General features: G+C 40.1%; 1 protein-coding gene across 1 annotated transcript in view; it reads left to right on the plus strand.

Annotated features, from left to right (window-relative positions):
- fgfrl1a (fibroblast growth factor receptor like 1a) overlaps window positions 1-27,587 on the plus strand; it is a 50,984-nt gene extending 23,397 nt beyond the window's left edge. The window contains exons 4-8 of the mRNA XM_026357895.1: window positions 17,176-17,253; window positions 21,266-21,571; window positions 22,803-22,975; window positions 23,101-23,281; window positions 23,458-27,587. Coding sequence (XP_026213680.1) covers window positions 17,176-17,253; window positions 21,266-21,571; window positions 22,803-22,975; window positions 23,101-23,281; window positions 23,458-23,885 — 1,166 coding nt within the window. The 3' untranslated portion in view covers window positions 23,886-27,587. The remainder of the gene's footprint in view (window positions 1-17,175; window positions 17,254-21,265; window positions 21,572-22,802; window positions 22,976-23,100; window positions 23,282-23,457) is intronic.
- The last annotated feature ends 60 nt before the right edge of the window (window positions 27,588-27,647 follow it).

Here is a 27,647-nt window from a genome sequence, read left to right on the forward strand (position 1 = left end):
CACACACTACAGTTGCTAATTCTGAGATTTTCTCAAACAGTGATTTCAACATTTAATATGTACTTCTCTTTTTCATGAGACTGAAAATGAGGAAAAGCGGTTTAGATGATGGATGGATTTGTTCTTTGTCATTATTTCTATGAGGCATTGTTATAAATGTACCCTGTGAACTTCAGGAATCACACAGTGAAGGATGATTGGTCAAAATACAGTGACAGGGTGTGAACCTGCTTCCACTTCCACTGCCCTGCATCAGATTTACTTAGATCGTGCCTCCTTTACAGTGAAGCAGACAAAGCTGTTCCTGTGGAAATGAGGGTGGAGGACAGAGATGTAAACATGCAGGTGTGTGTGTGTGTGTGTCCATGCGTATATTAAAGAAGCATTGGGGACAATGGTGAAGTTACAGACATGGAGTCAAGTTTCAAAAGGTTTCTCCACCTTGTTGTTGAGTCTAGAAGACGCAAACTCACACAGATCCAGAAAGATATATGCACTGTATCTTTGTACGTACATCAACAAGACCAGACAGGAAAATATTCACCCTCATACACACCTCACTGACAAATGTGAATGAAATACAGATGCAGACATATACACAAGATCACACACTCCTCGGGGGCCCCGGCCTCCATTTCACGGCTGTCTATCCCACATCCTCTTGTTCTGCCTCGTTTCTCTTCGAGCAAAGACACGGAAAAAAGATGGACAGGATGAGGAGACATAGGAAGAAAAGAATAGAGCTCCTGTTTTTCCTGGCTTCTGTCGTAATATGTCAACAAGTGAGCAGAACAAAAAAGGAGAAATGGTGGAAGTGTTGTAAATCCATGTCCTAACAGGCTGAGTTGTCATGAATAAATCCAAAACACAGTCGTGCTCAGTAGACGTGTATCTACTGTATCTATAGAAACTCAAACATCGTCAACAGAACGGAGAACAGAAAGACTTTACGGTATCTCACACACTGATTGATGAGGTCTGTTAAAAGTGCAGTATCATAAGACCACAACACTGAGAAGGTAGCTGAACGTATAGGTATTTTCTTAAGACGGCAGCTTCTCACCTTGTTTCTGCGTTTTTTTATTTATCCACCTCAGTTCTCTTCTCTTCTCTCTCTCTCTCTCTCTTTTTCTCTCTGCTCCACCACCAGAAGACATCTTTTCTTTAGAGCATCTTTCAACTCCTCATTCTTCTCCCTCCTGTTTGCCTTCATGCTCCATTTAGATCTGTGCATGTGCATCTGTGTGTGTGTGTGTGTGTGTGTGTGTGTGTGTGTGAGTAGTATGGCTTCCATCTACTGATTTTATGCCAAGTCAAGCTCTCATAGTCTCCTAATGGGTCTTAAATACCCTCTGCTAAGCTTTGACTTCAGCTCTCCAAACGAGATGCCATCTGTCAGTCAGCGATCCTTTTTCTAGAGGCCCAGGCAGTAACTCATTCTGAAGGGGAAATCCACCCCAAAGCAGAAGTAATGCACATGTCTTCTGTGATTTTTAGAGAGATCAAATCCTTTTGTCTCCAATTGAAGTTTGAAATCTCCTCAATTCAGCATCTCAAATCACATTTCTTCTGTCAAATCGTCCAGCTCTTCTCACTCAGTGCTGGGTCAAATTGATTGAGTGAACTCTGAACACAATGCTGTTCACTTCCTCCCACTTCACACCACAGATGAAGTTTTGATTTTGAATTAATCAATAAAATGCATTGATTTTGTCTTGTTCTCACCTTCGTTCTCTTCTTCTCTACACATCCCCTTTGTCCTGCTACCTACGCCCCCCTCTCTCGCCGTCCTTCACTTCCATCCTTTGTAAATTCAGTTTCAGGGTGGAATTTGCTTTTAACTCCATCTGCCAGCACAGTCTGCCCTCTTTGTTTTCACTCCTGAGTTTCTACAGCAACTCTACAATATCTAACATGAGGTGTAACTTTACTACTCTGAGTGTATGTGTTTTGGCATCGCACGAATCCTTTGAGTAAAACATAAGTATAATAGGGAACAAATGTAGCTGAATTGAACAACAGTGCCCTTTTACTCGAATCACGAATCACACGAATCACCAAATACAAGTAAAACAGTGTGAAAATGAAAGTTTGAAGATAGTGGGCTCCTTTTAAGTGTTTAATGTAGTCTAAAACTCCTCTGTGTGGATCCACGCAGTAACAAATACAGATTTAATACAGTTTAAACATTTATCAACTGGCTTTTCGATCAACCAGTGAATTAATTTCAACAATAACACGACAAATAATCAACTAAGAAAATGTGAGGGAGAGTTCAGACATGTGAGAGGAATCAACAAATCCTCTCAAGGAGACATTCACTGCTCATCAAGTGGGTGCTTATAGGAGACATGTCCTGCACCCCCACCCTTTAACAACCACCCACCACATCTTCACAGCTTCACTCCAGCTACAACTGAAAAGAAACAAGGTCCTTCAGCATCCTTCTCCGCATAACTCACGCTCCCTCACACACACACACACACACAAAAAGAAGACGCATTCTCACAGCAGAGAGGTCGACCTCCTGAAAACCTCATCAGTGCAAACATGCACACACACACACACACACACACACACACTCCACAACAATGACAATGGGAGGAGGAGGAGGTGGAGAAGAGGGGAGGAGAGGCAAACAGAGGGATTAAGAAAGAGAAGGGAGAGGGAGAGCGCGTGGAAAACTTAATCAAATACACAGTTACTGAAAGGATTAGATAGATAAATCAAATACTGATGTTTCATAGTTTTAGAAATTCAATTCTGATAAATGCACTGCAGCAGGTTTGATGATGAAGATGCAGGTAAAAAGGAAAAGGAGGAGGAAGTCAGAAGACGAGGAGACGAGGATGAGCTCTCAGAGATATTAGATGCACGTAAGAGAAGGAATGTGAATGGGCAGACGTCTGATCAGACCAGTTAGCAGTGCAGTTGTGTAATGGTGAATAGTCAGCTTAGTGACCATTATACGGTCTGGAGGATTAGTCGTGTTCACTATTGTTACCCTCAGGAAGCAGCACACACACACTTTCCGTCTTCTTTTTCATTCTCTAGTTTTTCTTTATTACTTACTTTCTGACAGAGATATATAAAGTAAGTATAAACTAATGCACCAATAACTTTAACATCCAAAAACACACATGCGCCAGCCCACCCCCACCCCCACCCTGTAACTCCATAATAGGCCAGTCTATTGACAGACATGCTTGTTCACTGAAGGACTCTATTCTCATTAAGGCTGGGATTTTGTCACTGGCCCTGCAGGTTCCATTGTGTGACTCAGAGCGGGTTATTAGGCCTTCCCGCTGTAACTACCCCTCCCGCCTGAATAGACCTGAGAGGAGTGGAGAGCCCACAAAGGGCAGAACAGGGTCTGGCGATTAGCAAAGACATGTTTAAAGAGAGGAGGGAGATGAAATGAATGGAAGAATCAAGGGGAAAGAGAGAACGGAACTGTGCTACAAAAAGACTTCTTTTGAAGTTTTAGAAACTTTTGTCTGCGTTCTGCTGCTTCACTCTTGCGCCATCATCAAAGCCAAATACTGGTTCTTCAGCACGCAATGTCCCTCCTCCTCTTCCCTCTCTCTCTCCTTTCTTTTCTCTCCTGTTCTTCTCTCACTCGCTACTCTTCTCCCCCCAGAATGCATTTGTGTCAGCGCTGAAAAGCCCTGTATCTTCTGCAGCTTTGATGTCTTAATAACTACGTGAAGAGCGAATTATGCGCCGAGATTCGCTCTCCAATCTCCTTTTGTCACTCCTCAGATTCCTGCAGTTACGCCTGGCTTTTCCAATCTCACATCGCTGACAACAAGCAGGCGGGATGCAGCGGAAGAAATGCTCGTATTCAGGGAAGATAACAGCAGAAAAAAAAGCAGCAACCATGGAACAATTTCCACTTATCAAAAGCTTTATCACTGTTTCAGCTATGTATCCCAAAGCCAGAACTTTATCCGGATTTGATAAAACCATGTTGGCTATTCAGCGTGTTCTTGTCATGTGCTTGTAGAAGGCGGATAGACTGAACTGGTTTTTGTAAAGCTGCTACCATGCCATATCTCAGCTCCAGGAAGTTTGATAAAATCCTTGTATTTTTAAACATTTAACATAGCTGAAGTGAAAACAACAACAAAAAAAATTATAATGACTACAGAAAATTACTTCTGACCTAAATATGTGTAAATTATATGTAATTTGAAGCAGACAGTGTCACTGTGAAACGAGAAATGAGCTGCAACAGGCCGGTTTTGTTCCGAGCCATCAGGTGTATGTGTCTGCATGTACTCACTTGCATAATGTCGCTGCATTCCGCCGCATTAGATTTCACATAAATGCATGCACAATATGTTTTTGTGGTGTTTGCTGATAAGGTGTGTGTGTGTGTGTGTGTGTGTGTGTGTGTGTGTGTGTGTGTGTGTGTGTGTGTGTGTGTGTGTGTGTGTGTGTGTGTGTGTGTGTGTAGTTTTTCCTGTGGCTCTTAGGCAAACACACACTCTGACACACACACACTCACCCACACACACTCTCTGTGGCTGTAATCTCCTTTCATTCCTCTGTTCTGACTCTACTTTGTAAAACTAAGATCTTTATTCAGTCTGTTATCTCTAAATGTCCTTTTGTTGTTCGTAGTACATCGAACACACTGAACGCCTCAAAAGCTTTTAAATTCCATTCAGCTCCACAGTTTTTTGAGCTGTCCAGGCTTTCATTCGAGGCTAACATCCTTAGACAATTTCTCTGTATGCGAGCGTTGCTTTGATGGTTGTTCGGAGCCCTTCGTGCCAGCATTTGTCGGATTTGAGCCGCCGTGACGAGCCGAGTGTGTCCTTTTCATTTATCTGTTGTAACTCTGCTTGGCCCGAACACCAAAGAGCACACTACAAGTGGAAACAGAAGGAAGACGAAAGGAAGGGTGAGTGGAGGATATGTCGATGCTGTCAGAGTTGTCGTTAAACGATGAGAAGAAACCGCAGAGTTAAGCAGTTGTCAGCCTGCACAGACCTTCTCCTTCTACTGTACCACTACTGGTTTTCTGTAGCTGTTCAGCTCAGAGTCTCAGAACGCGATGTTGAAACATGCAGTTGTTTTAGCTTTAAATATTTTGACTGTATTGATCATGGGCTGTAAAAGGTTTGATGAGATTAAAGGGCATTTCCTGGGCCTGTAAATGACCTGAGAAGCAGCTTACACAAGGATCCAACACGCCACGCAGACGTACTGTAAACCGCTGTCTGACATATTGTGTTATTTATCCAGCTCCAGTCTAAACACTGGTGCAGGTATATTCCACAAGACTGACCGTATGCAATTACCTGACCCTCTTACAGTAAATGTTCTCTAACAAAACACTGACTATTGTAGGTGAGTAAGCAGCAGGAGCGAGCGCCTGACTGACTGCACATAAATGTTGCATTATTTTAATCAACAAACAAAGCAGACATCGGGGTGAGTCATGTTGAAACGTTGCCCAGCGGTGCATCATGATGAGCTGGTTAGTTTTACATTGTTGTAAATAGTTGTTCATCAAAGACGGCCTGTCAGCGTGGAGCCTCACACTGCGGAGCATGCCAGCATCTTTGAAGTTAAACGAGACAACCGCATATTCTCAACACATGCACACACCTGCACTCAAACATGCGCACGAGGGCATGTGAACACGCGTCCACACACTTTTAAATATGCAAAGCAAACAACCTCGTGCATGTGCTCTGAGTTACTAGTCACTAGTTGCTGTGTGAATGTGAGTCTTTTAAGGCCTCTTCAACATTGTACCTAATTGAATTCCCTTTAGAATTCATACTTGGAGATGGTAAGTTCAGTTTGTTTGGAATCTCACTGTACAAACAAAAAAAGTAGAAGAAATTTAAGAGTGAACATTTGTATGGTCTGTTGTGAAAATGAATTCAGGAACGTAAGATGAGGAGAAGGTCAAATGGGGCAAAAACTACTAAAGTACTAATGAGTAGATATTTAACTGGAGTACAATTTGATACAGGGAAGAGCATGGTGGGCGCAAGGGAGAAAATGAGAGTTCAAAGTGCTGAGCCGGGGCCGGCGGTGTGTGTTTCAAAGGCAGCGCGTGGCAATGGATGTGAGAGATTTGTTAATTCAGCAAAGCAAAGAGCTGCCTTGATGTTTACTAGAATTACACAGGCAGCAGCTGGATGAACACGCACTCAAACACAGACACACAGGTACAAATACTGCACTTATCATGCACAAAATATTCTCTTATTAAGGCCGATACTTTAATACAAACTCCACCAGCCAACTTAATATTAAACACTTTTAAAAAAAATGTTGTCACAGAAGCAAAATACGACTGAAAAGTTTCTAAAATATCCAAACAACGCTGTTCTGGATGATTCTAAAATTAGCAGGTTAGTTGGTTAAGTGAGGATATCATGATGCAACGACGCCTGCAGGTCAAATCTGTCTCCTACTGAAAATGAATGGAGCGTCAGGAAGAAGAGAATCAGACGCCCGTAACCAAAGACCGTTGAGCAGCTGAAGACTTGTATCCGACAAAAATGGGAAAATGTTCCACTTGCAAAACTGCAGGAATTTGTATCCTCAGTTCCCAAATGATTAATGTGTGTAACTAAAAGGAAAAGGTAAACTTGGCTTTTTACTGCAGTTTATAAAATGTCCAAATACCTGCAGATACACGCTCGGTTGCACTCAGGCATTTAATAATATTAAAACTCACACATACTTTATGCACAAATACAACAAACAGCCTGATGTTTATTTTCCTGCTCACTGACCAAACATCTGTGTTTTCAACACAGTGTCACAAGCTCGTTGGTCGGTTCTTTCATCATAACGTATTAAACTTGCCTGCGTACTCTGTTTGTGAGGCAGCAGGCCTTCACATGCCAGAGAGGCAATACTTAAATGATGGGGGCATCATCTATTCTTGGGGTGTGACACTAGTTTTTTTATAAGCCTGGATGCTTTGAGGTTGAAGCAAATTACTAAATATATCTGACTGACCCGGTGCATCTTAAACAGACAGTGCACCTTCTGCATTCTGAGAGGTAAAGAAAACAGTGGCTACGAGAATAAACTCAAAATGACTCTAAATGCAAATGAATATGATCTAATGTGCTGGGAAACAAGTGTGTAGGAGAATTAAATCTGTCTAAAGAAGGTTTTGCACTAACACGGCAAACTGTAAGAACTGTAAATGGACCTTGAGACACTTTGCTTCCTTAAGCATTTGGATCTTTAATCCATATTTCATGCTGTAATTGTCTCACCTGTTGCTCTTTCATGTGAGTTCAAAGCACGATAAAGACATATTTAAATTCTCACTGATGTCCAAGTCTGTTTGGATCATGTAGACTGTGTGCGTTCCATTTGTGTCACACATATCAAGTCTTTGCAGTCTGTATATTGACTCACACTCTCTGTTTCCACTCCTGTGATCTCAGAGCCCCCCTGTGAGCAGTGAACATGAAGTAATTTAGTAATTCCACTGAATCATTTCTGTCCTTGACTGGATCACCTCCATCACGCTAATCTGCCAGGTGGACGGTCAAGGCTTTAGGCTGCTGCTGTACGTTTGCCAGATTCCTGTGCAGTATCCATATTGTCTCCATTTTAGGCAAATCTCCGTCTGTGTTCCGTGCTTGACCCTGCTGCTCCACCGGTGAAGTGTGAACAGTGATGTAAAACAGTTACGTGAATAAACACATGCGCTGTGGGTATTAAGATTAATGCACTGTCACAGGCACAAACACACACGAGGAGGAGAATGAAAGGAGGGAGTCGAGGTGCAAATTCACTTTCGTATCAAGGCTGAAAAACTCGAAATCAACTTAACCAGATGCTTTTGTTTTACAAACACATACTTATATAACACACACACACACACACACAGAAACCCAAAAACCCAATCCCTAAGTGTATGTTTTCAGAACTTATAAACCCCATCACTGTATGACAGTTATGAGTGAGTGCGTGAAACCACTTGTGCCTCGTGTCTGTATGTTATTTCATCGCTCTGTTGATACTTTACGCTTTGACACAGTCCATGTTCGCCATCGGAGGAGCCCGAGGTGTAGTTTCTCACTGTTGGTTTTCACAGCGTTATTCATGTCATAACCAAACCCAGACCTTGTTGTTAACCTGAAACTGACCGCCAAGGGTAAATGGCCCGTGCCTGGCTCCAGTATCTGAAAATATACCAGAGCTGAATCTAGTAACACTGCTGGAAAATTGATCTGGACTTATTAACGCCTCATAAAAATGTGGCATGTTAATCACATATTGTGTATTTGGATAATATCAGATGAAGATTGAATGCGGCAGGATTTCTGCTTTGTCAGCTGGAAGTAACTTCTTTCTCCTCATTGCTGCAGGGAGTTACGAAAAGATTCACTAAATACTTAAAGTCAGAACTGGTCTATACCGTGATACTTTATGATTTCTTCTCACGTCCACCTCTTTGTTTTTATGTGATTGTGAGGTTTATAGCTAAAATACTATCTAAAGGTAACTGAAGCAAACCACTGGCGTCAAACAGCATCTTCTTCTAAGATTCTGAATTTTAAACCATAAGAGGAAATATAATAACCACACCACAGTAGTTTATTTGATATTAGTAAACAGTATAATGTAGTTAGAGCACTCATCTTCAACAGTCAGTGCAGAAAGACATTTCTATTCTTTCTCATGTCAAGTCTACACCAGGACCAGTCCATTACACAACAATATGCTTCTATTTTAATAAATCTAGCTGTCAACACTGTCTGCTTGTTGGAACCCAGAGTGTATTTTTACGCTCGGGTGCACACGCATGAAACTCCCCACAGAAAGTATTTCTACAGCAGATAGAGAAATAAATAAGGTAAACACAGCAGCAAACAATCTAGCTTCTAATGCTACTCGTAATGCTGGGGGTTATGATACATAATCAATGTTGTGTGTGTAGACACAGCATCACAGTTATTGACTAATTGGCTTCTTAAAATTAATAGTCAGCATCTAAAAGGGGAAATTTAATGTAAATGTAAAAGTAAATGTGTTTTGCTCATTGTGACCCACTGTGAACATGGTTATTATAAAAAATTAAATGTGAATTAACATAAATGATTATAATTAGGAAACAGAGCAGTACAATATAATAGAGTTGTACAGTGAATCTATAAAAGCTCCAGTGCTGAGGGGCCTGGAACTATTTTCAGCCTGTAGGGGTGGTAGATTTAACTTCCTGGAACTGATTTTTATTGCAGACCAGTTTTAGCCAAAACCCTGCTCCCTGGCTTAAATTAGTTACCTGGAAGCGTTAGTTTATTGAGGATTTTGTCAGAAGGAACTGGAAACTTTGGGGGCTTTTCTGTTCTCAGTGGCATTTTATTCAACACTCAGACTACTGCCTGACCTTCATCCCAAGCCAATTGTAATAAGAAAAACTTTACAGTTACATTGTTGAGGAGTGAAACATTAGAGCGCCAGATGTTCTGCACCATGATTATACTAATATTCACTACATTTACCATAAAACTGAATGTTGAATGTACAAGGACAGTGTGTGCAGTGTGTAGTTTGTCACTTCCTGATCCGATCAAGCACACAAGCTGTAACTTGCTGTTCTTATCATAACTCTTCTATCCAGGGTCATCCTCAGCTACACAAACAGAGACACAGGAAATGTACAAGAAAAACAAATGATAGAAGACGTGCGGGCCGACCCAACGTTAAACAAATATGCAGATTTGTTTTTTTTATATTAGAATTGATGAGAGGGAGAAAAATCTGTATTTTGCAGGGTGCATTTTATATTTTCACTGTCGTTTTCACAAAAATTTATCACACTGCATAATGAAAAGTCTATGATGCGCTCATCATTGCTCTTTGTTGCACACATGGAAAACTTATTTTCAAAGGAATCCCCTGAAAACTGGACTCGCTCCTGCTTTAAAATGGGAACCGTGCCCACGGACATTGAGTTTAGATTTATTATTTAAAAATCTTCTCCGGTGTGTTCCTGGACTTAATGAGTGACTGACAGCTGGACACGCAGACTCGGACATGCTGCTGCCTGGTTGTGAAACGCGGCCAAGGCCAAAGCGAAGGTAACAGGCCTGACACAGTCCAGACACACTCACATGCTGAAGGTTAATACCAAGAATGGAAAACAGCATTTCTGGCTCCTCAAATCATGATGCTACTTTATATTTGTACTAAAAATGTATGGATGCGTGCGTATGTGTGTAGACAGAGTGGAAACTGCAGGTCTTTTTTTTTTTTCAGGACCATACAGTCGCCCTCCTTCCTCGTGCAGCCCACCCCCCCTACACACACACACACACACACTAACACACAGGTGGCTGTAATTAGTGTGTTGAGTCCATTCATGGCACAAGATCAAACTGCGGCCTGCTCAGCTTCAGGAAATACAGAGCTCTGCTCAGAGTTACACATATACTTATATACACATTCATAGGTGCGTGCACCTTCACTCTTTATTTCTCTTGTTCTCTCTCGAACGTGATGTTAGCATACGAAAGGTTCTCCTTAAACTGTTTTTGTTTAGTCTGCAAGCGAAACAGAGCTCCGTTTGACTTCACTGTAGAAACTCGCACACTTTGTGTTTACTTCTGCAGGAAGATAACTCAGACAGAGAAGGTGGAGAGCAGCGGATTACGGCCTGAAATATTTAATTCCTATCAACCTTAGGAATCCACAGGGCTGTGTTTTGCTGCAGAGCTAAGCAGAACGTACACAGCCAGAGCAGCTGGGCATAAGGTTATAAAAGCAGTAATAATGCTGCTGGAGGAAAAAGGTTTGAGCGGTCAGCTGTCTGTGTGCTCCCATTGTCCGTTTTCATTTAGTTACATATTCTAATATTACATGAATCCTTGGGAGAAGGATGAACGATGTCTGTGCAGCTTGATACATATGATTTATCAGTATTGAGCTTAATTAACGTCCATGGAATTTGGTGGAATAAAGGCTTGATGTGTGATTTTAAACCTTACTGCCTCTTATGCAGTCCCACTGCTTTAAACAAGCTCTGTTCTGTCTAAACAACAGTTTGGTTTGCAGTTATGCAAATTGTAAGATAATTTAATTGTGAGTTCAACATTGCACATTTTGTTCCAGTTAGAGAGGGAACAAGTCGACAAGGAAAGCCTTTTTGGATCCAGTGACTTAGGGAAAACTTAAACTGCTCTCTGTCAAGGTCCAGGGCTACATGTTAAGTGCACTGCTGATGAAAATTGGCTGGTGCACAGGACACAAGTCACTGAAGTGATTATTGTGCAGTAAGAAAACCTGATTTTTTTGGATTTCAACCTCCAAAACCTCTTTTCATCTTTCTTAAGTTCTGTGAAGGGAGAAATGGAACCCACGTAGTAATGCACACACCTATCTTTTAGTTTAGTCTCTTCATGGCAACAAACCTTGGTTAATCAACAACATGCATCACTGTATCCGCCAGTTTCTGTTTTAATGTGTCTGTCTGTGTTGGTGAGTCTTGTGTTTGTGTGACACACACACTTAGATTCATTACAAATAGCTCAGAAACCTGGATTTGATCTCATTTATCATCATAGTCATGCACACACACACACACACAGCAACACAGGGGTTTCTCCTCTAAATATTCACCAACCCCCTTGGGCCAAAATAACAACCAACTTTTTTTATGAGTGCAACTTCACAAAGGAAATATGTTAAACTCACGTCAATGTGTGTCTGTGTTTGTGTGTATGTGATTTAATGAATGGTGGAGAATGTCATCACCTCAAACACACATCATCAGTGTGATCACGGCCCACTAAATACTCTGGGCTCACACACACACACACACACACAAAGAAGCTGTTAATCTGTCACAGCAGTTTACGGTATACGATTGTCTGTTCTGCGGTTACAGTTAATAAATCTTTATCTGCACTGTCGCTCTTTTCTCCCCGACTTTGGCTTTTCATCTCGCTCCTGCTGCCTCTTGACCTCTTCAAAACGTCCGTCAGATCCTGTCTTGTTCCCCCTCTTTCTCCGTCGCAGCCCCATTCAATGTCTCTCTCTCATGCTGTTAATGGAGCACTGTGTAGCAGCACAAGTTATAATGATTTCCATAAGGTGACACAGCCTCTCCACAGGCAAGAGTGAAAATCACAGTGACACGTGTGTGTGTGTGGAGTATGGTACACATGTGCATACGTGGATACGCTTGCTGTTTTCTCTTGAGGATATGAAAACTTTGAGCTTTCCTATGGACCATGTGTCAAAACAGTGGTGCACATTGGAGTCTTTGAGAAACAGCTTTTAACAAGGCAGTTCTATACTGTGGTGACTCAAGCGTATATGTCACAGGAAAAGAGTCTTTCCTGCAGGGATCAAAGTTAAAATCAGTTGAAAATAATTCTTTTCACTATTAATTAATATATTGAGAATATCATTGCACTAAAAACTTAACGTGAAGGAGCAGGAAGGACACAACAGAGGAAATAAGTTATCAACAATTAATTTATTTTTCAATAAACTAATGAATCGTTTGTATATAAAACAGTCAAAATGTGAAAAAGTCTTCATGACTTCACATTTCTTAACTTGCCCAGTGAACATCGGTATTGAATTTACACTGATTTAAAACGGGGAGAAGCAGCAAATCCTCTTGTTTGAACATCTGAAACCAGCAAATTTTTGGCAGATTTCTTTTTGATAAATGATCAAAATTGTTGCAGAATAACTCAGTAAACCTTTACGTTAACCATAAAATAATTTCAGGCCTAAATAAGAACAAAACAGCCATTAAGCAGAAAACAAGCGCGACTAAACAGATGGATGTGTTGACACATGAGCTCAGCACATAGACGATACAGCTATTTGTTAAATGTTTTGGTAAATTAACATTTTCACTAAGATATTCATGTTTTTTTATTCTATCATTAGAATATTAATCATTTACTGTCTAGAGGATTACGAGAGCTGTTAATTGCATCTGAAACACAGCCCATAATACAATGTTGTGTTCTGGATCCAATATGGGTCAAAATCCAGGACAGCAGAGTGAAATACTTAATAGAAGAGAGAGAGAAAAATAAAAAGACAGAAAGAGATGTGTGATCTATGGTGTTGCTCCATCACCCACAATAATGGGCTTTTAATATAAGAGCTTCATTGTTTCCACAGTATCGTTGAACTGATGGAGTTATAATGACAGTGTGTGTTTTAGTAGGGGGTCAGCGCACTGACAGGCCAACCTTAAGCTGAAGGACAAATGGTGTTTATTCTTCTGGATGTTAGAGTAGACGGGTTTGGAGGAGGACGGATCCGAGCAGAACATTACCGAAGAATGGGGTTTTAAAGTTCATCTGTCTAACACAGAAATTCATCTTATGCTGCTACATGAGGCCTTTTTAATGGTGATCCGCAACTTTAATGTACAGGTATTAGGCTGGATAACAATTTTTAAATGGAGATTAGATAGAGACAAATTAAAGAGCTCCTTTGACATGATGTTTTATTTAAACTGTTTTAAAATTGCAGGTTGATTAACTGTGCAGTGGCAGTTTTTTGACAACTAGGTGAACTACATCTGATCGAAACGCTGCTTGATGCATGTAGTGAAGACTATTTGAGGGCATTTCTGAGCATGCAGTTGGATTAAACTTCAGCTTTTAGAAAAAACTACAATCTTCTGCAATATTTAAAGCAACCAAACTAAAAATACATCCTCCTGGGACCTGGGTTGAAGTGAACAATGCCTCTTTTCCAGTCTTATGTAAAGCGTGAAGTGAAAGGAAAGTCTGAGGCAAGCTGTTCTTATGTGAAGTCTGTAACTTTACCAGGGTCTAACCATGGACTAACAGTGATTTACTATGTTTGTCAGATACACAAACTCACATTAGAGCTGCTGGTTTTGGCTCTGATGCTGCAACAAGCAGCGGTCAGTAGGAACTACCACAGAAACATCTCTCTTTAACACATGCGTACACAGAGGTTCTGTCCACATATCCAGTGTCTCTATATTAAAACCTGGAAGGACATGACCCTTTAGGAAAACACTGGCCCCCCAGGACACACTCACACATACAAACACACACACACTCGGCAGCTGGGACACATATTTCTGGACATGCTCGTGTGCAATTGCTGCCTTTTCTGTGCAGACCTGAAAGAATCTTCTGAATACAAGAAGGAGTTATACAAACACACACACACACACACACACACACTATAGCTGGGGGGTACCCAGCCAGTGAATGTGTGAAATGTAGCTCACTGCTAAACACCCACCCCCCATTGATTAAAAGAGAAAGGAAACAAAGCAGAAAGAGAGAGCTGGGAAGTGAGGAGAGAGCAAATTTAATTATTAATTAACTAATTATTCATTTTAAGGAGATAAAGCAAATACTTGCACAATGAAAAATATACTTGCATATCTAATGCAAGTGCAGTCGGACATAACATTCATTTTATCCATACAGTACTTATCATGTGAATCTCTTGAAGAAGTGAGGATCAAATAACAAATGAAGCCATTATTATAGTTATTATTTTTCTTTTTTTCATTATACTGTTCCTATACAGAGGTAAAGTTACAGTAATTTGCAGATAGTATAAGTTAGCTTGAGGTATATGAGTAGATGTGTCTCCAGATTTGAAGTAGGGTTAGGTTGTAATCAAATACACTGGGTTACAATTTTACATAGGTTTTATTACAGTCACATCACGTATGTGGTTGCTTGTACAACTCTGTATTAGCCTGTGCCCACAGAGGTTGTTGTCAGATACCTGGCTGAACATTAGAAGGTGGAACAGGATCAGACGAAAACATTTTGTTTATTGAAAACAGCTGAAGCAGGGAGGAAAAATGTTTTCTACTATGTGTGTGTTCGACTTGAAACAAACAGTGAAACACTAACTCTCCCCCCAGCCCTGTATAATGGAGCTGAAGAAAGGAAAACGGACTCTGCTGGCAGAAACAGTTTCTGAAGCCTGGACGTCGCACATGCTGACAGATGTGTGATTTGCAGATTTCACACTGAAAAGATTGTGTTATGGCTTTACCATCCAAACGAATAGAAGGTTTCAAACATAAAAATATACATATGGAAGGGAATGGCTTTTTTAGCAGGAGCCTCGGGAGTTCAGACCTCACTCATTCAGTTTGCTCTTTGGATGAAAGCTTCTGCTTTTGTTGAGCGATGTGATAATGGAGGAGTCATCTGGTCGTCTGTGCAGCTTCACGTTTATTTTCTGTCATCGATAGCCCGCTCTTCACTGTTGAGTTATATCTGTACAAGTGCAGAAAATGTGTTGCGTTTACAAACATTGATGCTTTAACTAAAAAGAGAGAATATCCTGTGACCAAATGATTACTTCTGTTGCTCTCTTCATGCAGGTACATCGTTTTTTCCATTTTAAATAAGGACATCATTATCATTCAGTTGTTAGATTCTTACTACTACAAAGAAATTGCTTGTATTTTCTTTTTTATATAGAGCTTTAGTTAACTGGTGTTGAGTGCATCTGGTCATCTGCATGTAGAAATCACCTTATTCACAGAAGACGGCTTAATCAGTGACACAGTGTACAGTCACTTCACACATCATGCATCTTCACACTTGGGCATTACAGTACTTTTTACCCTCAGAATATATTTTCACTTTGATGTATTCAATCAATTGAATCATTGTCTTTATCTTTATATGCATTTTTATACCTTTTCACCTTGAAGCAAGTCAAACCTAGAACTGATCTAGGTCTGTAGTTGGTTTTCTGTTGTTTGTTGATTTGACTCTGCATCTCACAAAGCATCACAAACTGCAGCGACTATACTAACAGCATATATGTTTTCAATTTGCGAAATAGTTTGATACGTTGGTTTTACTGTATGGACAGTGGAAGCGGTCCAACCCCTCTGTGTGAGAGGGTCTGTAGGAGGTCTGCCAAGTAAGGTTTACAGCCTCACACCAGGCCTGGGGGAGGGTTCGCTCGCTGTTAAGAGTGCTAAACCATGTACCCCCTTCAGATCAGACCCCCATGCCGCTCGGCTTCAAACGCGCTGCCCTTTCTCAGAACACGCCGTGCATGTGGCGGGAGGGAGGGATGACGGGGGGGAGTCAGTCAGGGAAAAAGGAGTAAGGTTTGACAGGAATGCCGGCACCTCAAGTTACCACTTAGTCAAATAACGCCAGGGCGCACACACACCCACTTGCGCTGACACACCCATGCAGGAATTCCTATCACATACACAAAGACACACAAAAACACAGACCTACAGTGCCAGCACCATGCAGCCTGCCAGTATGCTATTAATACCAGCCCCGAGGATGCAAGTTATGCCTTGCATTTGCATTTCGAATGCGTCTTTTATTCCATTGTCCAAATAGTGATGCTTTAAAGACATTTGGCGCTGCATTAAACACTCTGAGCTTTCAGGTGGTCCTAAAGAATTCACGCACAGATCTGTGTACAACATGCATGATAAACAAATCCATTTACAATTAGGTACACACTCTTGTGTGTTTTATACAGGTGGTCCAAGGCTGTTTAGTTGTTTTTCCTTCTTACTGTAACTGTCATCAGATCTACAATGAAGTTCAAACCTACTTTTACTGGTGTGTTATGTTATAAACACTAAACCACAAGCTCTTACTATGTCTTGAATTTAGGTACATTATATAAAACATCGCTGAGGCCTCAGAGCACATGTTAATTTTAATTCTGTTAATTCTGTTCTAATTCTGTTTTGCAGCATAATTGTGTCAGAATTGCACATTTACCTCACAGATACAGTGCAAATAGTCTGTATACTTATTATATATACTTATTTTTATTTATTAGCCAGTTTATACCTTTAATAATGTTGTATATTTGGATAAAATGTATAAATGATAATGTTTAATTACAGTTTAGTAATTAAATTACATTAAAGTTTTCCTCACTGTGCAGTTAACACTTTGAATTTTGAATCACTGAATACAGTGTGTTTGTGCTTATATTTATTTCAGTCACACTGGAGCAACAAATGAACAACCTCAATCATGTCTTAATTTTGACTGCTCAGTACTGGTAATTCAAAGTACATAATATTTATGTGTCTGATGGTCGGAGTTTGCTGCATCACAACTCTTTGTATAGTGTATTACTCACTCAACTATTCAGGAGTCGTCAGTTCATTAATGATGCTTCTTGTCTTTCTGTCTCCCTCACCAGATGACTCCAGTTCAAGAGGTGGAGCAGGAACAGCCAACGGAGACTCCGAACATGTCCCAGAGCTGGCTGGGAAACTGGGTAACCATATATAGATGCATTAACCTTTGGAAGTAAATAGAAAGACTAAAAGTAACTGAGATAGCAGAGATTGTGTAACGTTTCAAAAGTACAGTAGCAGTACAATAAACACCTTGCAAATTGTCAGAGGGGACGCGGTAAATGCCCACACACAGGCTCACGTCTGGGTGGTTGTTTGCACAGATAATTGGCTCTGACAGAGTGGAGGGCAGTCTATTTGTGAGGTGTCATTTGGAGGGACACATTCCTTCCTTTCCCCCCCTTCTAAGTCTCCCTGGATCTCCAACTAAACCCGTCTTTCTTTGCTTGTTGTTATCCTTTTATCTAACTACTTGTCCTGCACACATACACTTTAATGTCATCGAAGGTTTTCTCATTTGCTCTTTCACGTCATTTATTTCTCTGAGATCAAACAGACACTCACTGATTTGACGAAGACCAACTTCAGCCAACAACCTCCTTATTTATGTGACCAAGGCCGCTTGAGTCACAGCTCTTTCTCATTTAAAAACTTTTAAAGCCTGTATTTCACTTTATTGATGAATGTTCAATGTGTAAATGTATCAAAGCTTTAGTCTTAAAGGAGCAGTTCAACATTTTAAATAATGTGCTTATTTCCTTATTTATCAAGTCACAAAGGATGAGGTCGATAACACTCTCAGTTCATTGGTTAGGGATGGAAGAGACTGAGACAGTTTCAACAACAACTGAGAAATTATAACCTTGTAAATTGTACAGATGTACCCAATAAAGTGGCCAGTGAGTGTATGCAATAATTACACTGGCAATTCCTTAATTATGGAAAAAGCTCAATTTACCTCTGCTTCCCATCTTTATGCTAAGCTAGGCTAACTGCCTCCTGACTCAAGCTCCATACTTAACTCACAGACACGAGTGGCATCAATTTTATCATTTAACACTCTGCATTTAAAGTCTGCAAAAAGCCATAATCTAAAATTCTATAATAATAATCAAAATTTTATTTTTAAACCAATGAGAATGATAATCCCTTAATTCCTTACCTTACACAAGTCCTATCCCAAAGTACTCAAGTCAAGATGAGCCAAAACACACACCACCTTAATCTCTAATAGTCTGAAATCCATGTTGGACGTGGTAAGGCTTTCTCTCGTGTAAACTGTCTCATCAAAGGCACTCAGTCAAAGGGGTCAGTAGTATTTTTACACTGTGAAGTGTGGCGTTGAAGTGGCCCCTGAGACCCAGAACAAGCCTGCCCTTTTGCATGCTCTGGTTCTCATGTTCTCCCCTCTTCCTTCTCAGCATTGGCCTCTTTCTTGCTTTGCCCTTGCTTCTTATCTCTCTTTTGTCCTTTGCTCTTCTTGTACCCTCTGTATATCCTATCCATTCTGTGTATTTGAATACCCATCAAACATTGCAGATATTAATTACTGTCTTCCAAGTCCTCTATGTCCGACTCTACTTTCCTCACTCTCTGTTAGCTCTGTTGACATTGTCTGGTCACAGTTCAAATTTAGTCCAGTAGCTTTTCTCAGACTCAGGGGGGACAAAGGCGAGACTTAAAAGCCTTTCGGGTATGTTTGTTTTGTCATCCTGCCATCCTGAAGTAGAGAACTGTATTCCGCTGAGTAATGTGGCTGCAGTGAAATCTCTGGATTTGAGTGGGCAAACCCGTCACATAACTTTCCCCCTTGTTTATTTACCCAGAGCTAGAATAATAACTGTGTCCGAGGAAAGCGATGCAACTGCAGTAGTTTTAGGGTGATTTATCGCCCCGGTTGATGGCTATCTGCTGTGGCTAGAACATGAGGGCCATAAAATCAAGTGCTCCTGTGAATGATTTCCTCTCCTTCCTCCCTACTGGATATCTTTTTTAATGCTTTGATGTGTTTTTACTGCTTACTGATTGTTATGTGTGTAAATAGATGGGTTAGTGTCTGACCGTTTTTATTTATCTGTAAGGAGGAATATGTGTATTTTAATGCTAGATGGGGTTTAGTCATGCAACTGTGTGGATAGGCATGTGGATATTTGAATAGATGTATGAAGTGAACTGGCTATTTTTAATATTTTGTAGGACAGGATTTTCATGGCCAAATGGTTGTTTGGTGTGATGCTAAATCACTGTCTGACTTTTTATGACTTGTGCACAGCTATGCACTCATAACCACATATTTACAGTGATGTTAAAAAGCTGATTAGTGGGTTTTACTCTAAGTCAAATGTTTTAAGAGAGACATACAATCTTAGGACCACAAGTGCTGGATTAGTGGAAAATAAGCGATCTGGTGTGTGTATACGCATGGGTTTGTGTGTCTTCTTGTGAGGAAGTTGTCTTTGTCAGAGGGAAGAGGAAGTACAGTAATTCAATTTTTTTCCTCAAACATTACAGTTTATTACAGCGAATTAGGCTGCATATACCAAGAGAAAGCTGCCTAAGTATAACCTAAGTATGTCCAAAGCTCCTTAAACTGCAAAAGCAAACAAGTTCAATTCAATCCAATTAAGTGAAATAAATTCATAACAAAAGTCGCCTCGAAGAACACTGTGAGGTTTAAGACCTTTCAGAATATAACAGTACAACTAAGAATTATATAGAAAACACAACCAATTGCACTTAAGCAAGCAACAGGTGACAGTGGAGAGGAGGAACTGTTTAATGGAAGGGACCTTCAGTAGAACCAGGCTCAGCATGGGTGGCCAGCTGCCTCGATCACTAGGGGGTTAGTAGAAAGTGGAGAGACAAAGCAAGAACAAGTCACTAAAGAAAAACAACAACAAGCAGCAGGCAAAACACTGGACAGGTCGGTAGGACCAGTAACAGGACACTGGAAATGTACAGGTGCTTGTTCCCACATGCAGCAGAGAAGAAGATAGTCCAGGTCAAATGCATTCTCACTTGGGGAAAATAGTCTGTTTGGTCTTGGGGCTCTAACTGTAAACTTTATCAAAAAGTAAAGCTTTAAGCCCAATAAAAGTAGTGAGAACCTGAACGTGAATAAGTTCCATATTTAAAATTGAGATTATGAGATTATCCCATGTGCTTTTAATATGTTTTTTTTTTGTTGTTTGTTTAGAAACTTTCATGGAAACACATGTAAATTGTAACAAGGAAAAACAGAAGCCTTTTTCCACCAGACATAAATATTGACTACTTGTGTGTGTAGATGCTAATTTCTAGAACTTCAAAAGATGATTTCATGGTGCATAATGAAACTTTATGCACCAGTGCTGAAAACTTGTGGAGTATGTCATAAATAAGCATAAATAAGAGTTTAACCAATAAAATGTTAGTTTTATCAACAAAGAAACAAGAACACACTACTCTTAAAAACAAAGACGAGATGCAGTGTCGGTGTGATTATACAGCTGTACAGCTGGCCCCACACTTTGGACTGACGACCTGTCCAGTTGTTTACCCTGCCTCTAACCCAATGACAGCTGGGATAGGCTCTAGCAGCCCCGCGACCCTTGACAGTTTTTATTGTACTTTTGTCACATGAATAAAGATTTTTAAAAAATGAAAAGTTTTCTTTAAAGGGAGTTTCTAAACAGAATGTAAGAGTAAATTAAAAAAACTAAATTAAAGTAACTTCTTCAAAATGCTGCCTCTGCAATAGCAATAGTCTCTGGGAGTAGAAAACTAATATAAACTGAAACACAGGAGGCTTGAAACATTTCTGAACCGTCTCCGTGTGTCACAGCTTCCTCAGATATTAGCTTTGATTGTTTCTTGTGTCTAATAAAAGTGTCTCATAAGAATCTGATGAATTCCACAAGCTCTCCTAATCTATTCTCCTTTCGCTGGACTGAAAAACAGAACACTGCTTGTAAATATAAAACTGCCCTTTAAACCCCCGATCTCTACTAATAACTTTCTCTGTTCTCTCTTTTCCTTTTCTGTCCTTTAGTCCCATCTGTAACTGAGAGAAACTGGATTTTATTTCTTTTTTTTTTTTTCAAGTTTATATTTGACTGTACTCGATCTCTCACTAACTACAGTGTCAACTTTTTCTCCTCTTCCTCTTCACAGTACGTCCACGTTTCACGCAGCCTGCAAAGATGAGGAAGCGCGTCATTGCTCGTCCAGTGGGCAGCTCCGTGCGTCTGAAGTGTACGGCGAGTGGTAACCCTCGCCCTGATATCGTCTGGTTAAAGGACAGTCGGCCGCTGGTGGACGAGGATAGTGGAGCTGGAGGAGGAGGAGGTGGAGAAGGGAAGAAGAAGAAGTGGACTCTAAGTCTAAAGAACCTGACGCCAGAGCACAGTGGGAAGTACACCTGCCATGTGTCCAACAAAGCAGGAGAGATCAACGCCACCTACAAAGTGGAAGTCATACGTGAGTTTAATATACAGTAGGATCATTGGTTGGTTGTGTGTGAAGTGTGTTTTATCTTTTTCAATTTGGTGAATCAGCTGCACATTTAGTCTAAAAAACTTTTACTCTTGGAATCAGCAAGTGTTTTTGTGCGTTGTGTTTTTGATGTATTAGACCGTGTTGGAAAGCTGCAAACGCTGTTTTGACGCTGGATGATTTAATGTTGAGCTGTTTGGTGTGTGTGTTCTGAACAGTGTGTTCCTGTGTGTTATAGCTCTGTCGAGAGGCTCAGACTGGCTCTCTCGATTCTCGTTTTACTCGCTACATCTGCGGTACATTAAAGTACAGCTGTAGTTTTTCCTGAAAGACACATGCGCACATACACAGAGGAGCTAAATCAAACCACTGCTCGCCTTTGTCAAATGTGATTTTTCATCAGTAGATTTTCTGTCAACTGTCAGTCTATCACAGCTGTTAGACAGAAAACTAGAGAAAGTAAGTTCAGGACAAAAATGCACTAAAGGGCTTAGAAAACATATGTTCTCCACAGAAAAAGAGATTCTCAAGTACAGAAGAACAGGAACATCATTCTTAAATAAAGGAGTGTCCAGTAGGTTTAAGCTTGTTTTACCAGCAATGTCTATCATTTCAGTTAGTTAGTGTGAATTTTAAACCTTCATGGTAGCACATAATTATCAGTCAATTACATCTACATATAATTGTTTAGATGATAATACACCTAATGCATTTACTCTTATTCATGTCTACTTGACAAAATAAAACTGTCTCTGCTGTTTGCCGAGATTTTTTGCAGCTGATAAAATGACACTTATTGAAGACACAGTAACCCTCAAGAAAAACCAGGCCAAACTTCAAAGTAATGACCTCATACTGTTATCAGTTGTCTTGGAATTTAGATTTAGGATTTAGGTTTATTACAAAGGCCGATTAAAATGCTTTTTGTAGCCAACAATTCTAAAATGATGACGGATTTGTTCCTACAGTGAGGTCATACCTGTGAGATGGAATTAATAGATACTAATAAAAGAAAAGACTGGAGAGGGAGGATGTGGTGATGCTTTCGAACCATATTAGACGCCCTCAGGGCCAATGTGTTCGTTTTTAAGGTTTATGCAGTTCAAATAAATTGAATTAAGAGTGCACACTATTATCCCCCTGATTTTAATCATTTTTCACAGCACACAACAATCTATTCACACTTTGTTGACTTGATTTCTTGTATGTTCTGCAGAGCGTACCAACTCTAAACCTATTCTAACTGGAACCCACCCTGTCAACACCACCGTGGACTACGGGGGGACCACATCTTTCCAGTGTAAAGTCCGCAGCGACGTGAAGCCAGTTATCCAGTGGCTTAAAAGAGTTGAACCTGGTGATGAGAACAAATTTAACTCCACCATTGAGGTACACGTATGAACTGCTTTAGTGGTTTCATATTAAATTTGCAAAGTCTGACAAAGTTACATTTAAGAAAACGTTTATGCTTCATGTCTGATAAAGACGATTATTCCTTGTTCGGTCTTGCACAGGTTGGAGACCACCGCTTCGTGGTCCTGCCTACAGGAGAGGTTTGGTCACGTCCTGATGGATCTTACCTCAACAAGCTGCTGATAACCAGAGCCAAAGAAGAAGATGCTGGCATGTACATCTGCCTGGGGGCTAACACTATGGGCTACAGCTTCAGGAGTGCCTACCTGACTGTGCTACCAGGTCAGAGGAAGAAGAGTCTGTCGACAGAAAATGAAGTGTTAGACTGTTAGTTTGTCTGTTTTTGGCAATTATTCAAATTATTATTATAGTTATAGATTTTCTTATATGTACTTGTTTTAGGTACTTCCACTTTACGTGAGTATTAACATTTTGTGCTCGTTCGTGTTCTTTCACAGATCAAAAGCCCCAAACCAACACTGTCCCCATTCCAACGTCCCCAAGCCTCCCCTGGCCCGTCATTATTGGAATACCTGCAGGTGTTGCCTTCATCTTAGGCACCGCCCTCCTCTGGTTCTGCCAGTCAAAACGCACCTGCTCCTCATCTTCCTCGTCTTCCTCCTCCGCTCTTCCCGCTGCTCAGCGTCTACCTGTGGCCAGTCGTGACCGAGCCTGCCCAGTGCTGGCTCCTCAGCTGGCCAACGGGGATAAGGATTGTCTTTCATACGAGGACTACATTGCCCATCAGCAGCTGCTTCTGGCTCAAGGAGGTGCTGGACTGGCTCCGAAGGTCTACCCAAAGATCTACACGGACATTCACACACACACGCATTCACACGTGGACGGGAAAGTGCACCAACACCAGCACATTCATTTCCAGTGTTAGCAGTGAGGCTGGCGTTGAGCGCGGATGTTTTCACATTCAACTCTAACATGAACATTGTGCAGTCAGACTCAGACACAACAGTCCACACAAGCTGCTGACGTGCAAAGCACAGGACAAGGAAAGCCACATGCAAGATCCCAAAGACACGGGGTCACGCAGCTCTTTCATGGACTGCTGCAGATACATGTTGTGTGGAAATGGACTTAATCAAGACACAAATAATGAAGAATGTAAAGAAATATCTTTATTTTTAGCTAATAGAGGAGCCAGTCCATTGAAATACACACAAGGAGAATCCCATAATATCTTTTAGTCAAGCCTTTTGTTATATAAAATCTCTTCTTTCCTCATCTGAACCAACAGAGAACAAATACAGCTCGGTTAAACTACAAGACTCCCAGTATAGCTACTTGGACTGTACAGTATAATATGATTATATGGCATTTAAAACTCCACTTCATCCTGCAGAAAACATTATAGCATGTGTGTAATGTAATAGCTTAATATCAAAGTAAATCTCAGGCATCAGCCCAACTGAGCCATAGGAACCATAAATCAAGACGAACTCTGCTGTATGCACTTGCCCGACAAACATGAGGGCTGCTGGTCTTTGCTTTTGCCTGTTCTGATAAATGTCTAGCTGCTAACTGGCTGCTGTGTGAACAAGAGCTGATGTCAAACTGAATTACAGCTTGGATCTCCTTCAGCCGATTCATTTTCAAGGTTAGGTAGCTAAGGTGTGAAAACGAGATTTGCAGTCAGTAATAAGTAATAGTTCGAGTTGTTCAGATTACTCGTGTTCTGGCTCATTTCCTGGAGAATGGTGGCGTTTCCTGTTTCCATCATCTCTGGTTCAGCTTTGTTTGTTGCTCACTGACTTTAGAAGAGAGACGAGTGACGGAGAAAAGTTCTCATCAAGGCATTTGGTCAAACTTTTCAGCCAAGAGCACAAATGGGTCTTCAACTATACCTCTGCCTAAAATGGTGCCTTCTAAGAATTGTTTCCAGACTTTACGGATCACTGTTGGATCATTGGATTGTTTTCGTGTTGGATTGTGATCTTGTCAATATGTCGTGAGATTTAATGGGCTCAAAAGAAAATGACTTCATCCTATAGGCTTATAAAAGTCATCGACTCTTCTTCTTGAAGTCAGGGTATATGGAGGATAACTAAAGAGGGTTTGGGCATGGTCTGTTCTCCACACACAATTTGTTACAAGGCTCAAACTACTCATCTGTTATCTCTCGTTTCATTATAAAGAGAAATTTGTAATGACGTAATTGATCATAAAACAACAAGATGGTGGGTGCACCATAACATTTAGTCAAATATCAGTATTTTATAATAACAATTTAGAGCCATATATTCTGCATAAAGTGATGTTGAGCACTACAGCAGTACCCTCTGACTAACTACAAATGTATGAGACATCCTTAGTGATGGACAATCCCAATGAATTACATTCAACGCAGTAGAATAAATAGTACATTCAACGATACAGTACGTCCGAGACATTTCATTCTGCTTTGATTAAATTGCCTGCAGATTTACCACTAATTTTAAATGTTTAAATGCTTTAAACAATGGGATCTACACATTTCTTAAATGCATTTACATGTGTTGTTAATTTAGTGCCATGCTAATACCCCCACACACAAAATGATGTTAAACCTCTACAGGTGTTTTTAGCCCTTTTGGCTGATTAGGCCTCCATTAAGGATCATCTACTTAATATTTCACTCTCACATCCTATAGGGTGGAATAAGTAGAGCCCATTATTTTCATTAATGCATTGTGTTTGGTAAATTTCCCAGTATTGTGCCTCTTGGCTTCATCCTGAGCAGAGGTCTAATTAGCCAAACTCGAAACGCCTGTGTGAGCTTGCAGGACTTTCATCAGCAGCTGTTACCAATCACAATCACTGCACTATAGAAGTGATCTCAGAACAACCTGTTTTGATAGTCAATGAAAGCTCAAGCTGGTGAGAGGGGATTTAAAGCAGAGGTCATGTTCCAAAGTGGTAATGTTGTGTTTGTGAATTTAAGACCCTAATATAGCAAGAACAGTGTGAGGGATTTCACAAAAATCCAGTAATTGTAATGAAAAAGTATTTTAAGCCCATAAAAATGTACTTTCACAAGCATTAAATTCACAAATCTAATGATTTCTGTTACAGCTGGGACTAGTGAAGCATCAACATCACCTGTAACAATCACCTGTTTTACAGTAACATGCTGGATTTTCATCTTGTGCTTAGAAACAAACTGATCTTTGTTTATTTGGTTTGACTGTTATTCATTCTTTTCGTCCTTGCATTAATGTTGTCAGCGCTCCTGGTGTAGCACATTGATAAATTAATTTAGTTTGATCTCAGTCACACTACAACCAAACACAGCAAACCCTCAGCACTCAGCTCTCATGTATAAATCCAACCACTATATAAAAACTGCTTAAAGTAATCATAAATGTGAAGCTGGTAAATTTTAGATACACGTGGTTGCTCTGCCTGTATTTTTGCACATATAACTCTAAACTCAAGTAGGAAAAGGTAAAGAAATATTTTTATGAATAAATCATATGCACCCATTTTTATATTATCCACTTATGTTTGTCCAGAAAAAACGAGTGGACCTGCAGAACTGAACTTTGAAATTAATACGAACCAAGACTCCAGTGTGTTACTTTATATAGTTTAAATCCCTTTTGGTGATTTAATTTTCTAACCTGTGATGTGTTTTGTATTATTTCATACTCTGAATGATGAACTTCAGCCTATCAAACATGCAGCCCTCAGAGATGAGCCACACGTGTACACTTATGCAAAATGACCTATTTAAGGATAATAATCAATATGTGCATCTCATAACAGACATCCTGTGACCATATATTTCTATAATAGTCTTTCCAACAGATTCTTATATATTTTTGTACATAAAAAAAGTGCATATTGAAATGTAAGTGCATTAGAACAACAAAGAATAAGCACGTATCAAAATAAATGTGGTACAGTTTCAAACTGAGGCATGTTTATGTGCCTCTGCTGCAACATTTTTAAATGAAAAGAACATCTGAAAAATTGCATTTGTGCTGTTGAGTTGATGTTTTTCTTTTCTTCTGTGTGTTATTTTACAATAAGATTGTGTTTCTTCCCATGGTGGAAGGGTGAAAATTTGTCAAACTGTTTTTTTCCAGTGAAATTGTCAGTTTTCAGTCTCATTTCCTATGTTAAGGTTTTGTGTCAAAGCTAATGTACTGCCATTAAACAGACTGTATATGTGCACTTACCACTAGTATGTATGACATGTAGTGTGGGAATTAGAGGAAATGTTAGATAATTTAGTAAGAATGCTTTGGACCATACGTTAGCTCTTGTAACACATTGGCCACAAAACATTTTAAATGCTGAATTGTCTCAGAAAGAAAGAGTGTCTAATTTATTTTCTTAAAACCTGTTTGTTTTTTCATATAATTGGGCATTATACTGCATGAGTATAGTTTGTGTTATCATGATTTAAGCTATGTAACAAGTACCATGTTCATGTCTTTGTAAGATACTGTATTTATACATGCTGACAGAATATACAAAATTTTATCGATAATCTTTGTATCGACAATCTTGTACAGTCTATCGTCATTTAATTTTTTTTTTTCGTCTCCTATTGTAATCATGTTATTGGTGCCATTAAAAAAAGTAAAACCTATCTGACATTGTCTGGTTCATTTTTCATTTCCAGGATCTGTTTCTCACTCCTCTGTCTCTC

The sequence above is a fragment of the Anabas testudineus genome, chromosome 10 (assembly GCF_900324465.2).
Source record: "Anabas testudineus chromosome 10, fAnaTes1.2, whole genome shotgun sequence".
Taxonomy (NCBI): Eukaryota; Metazoa; Chordata; class Actinopteri; order Anabantiformes; family Anabantidae; genus Anabas; species Anabas testudineus.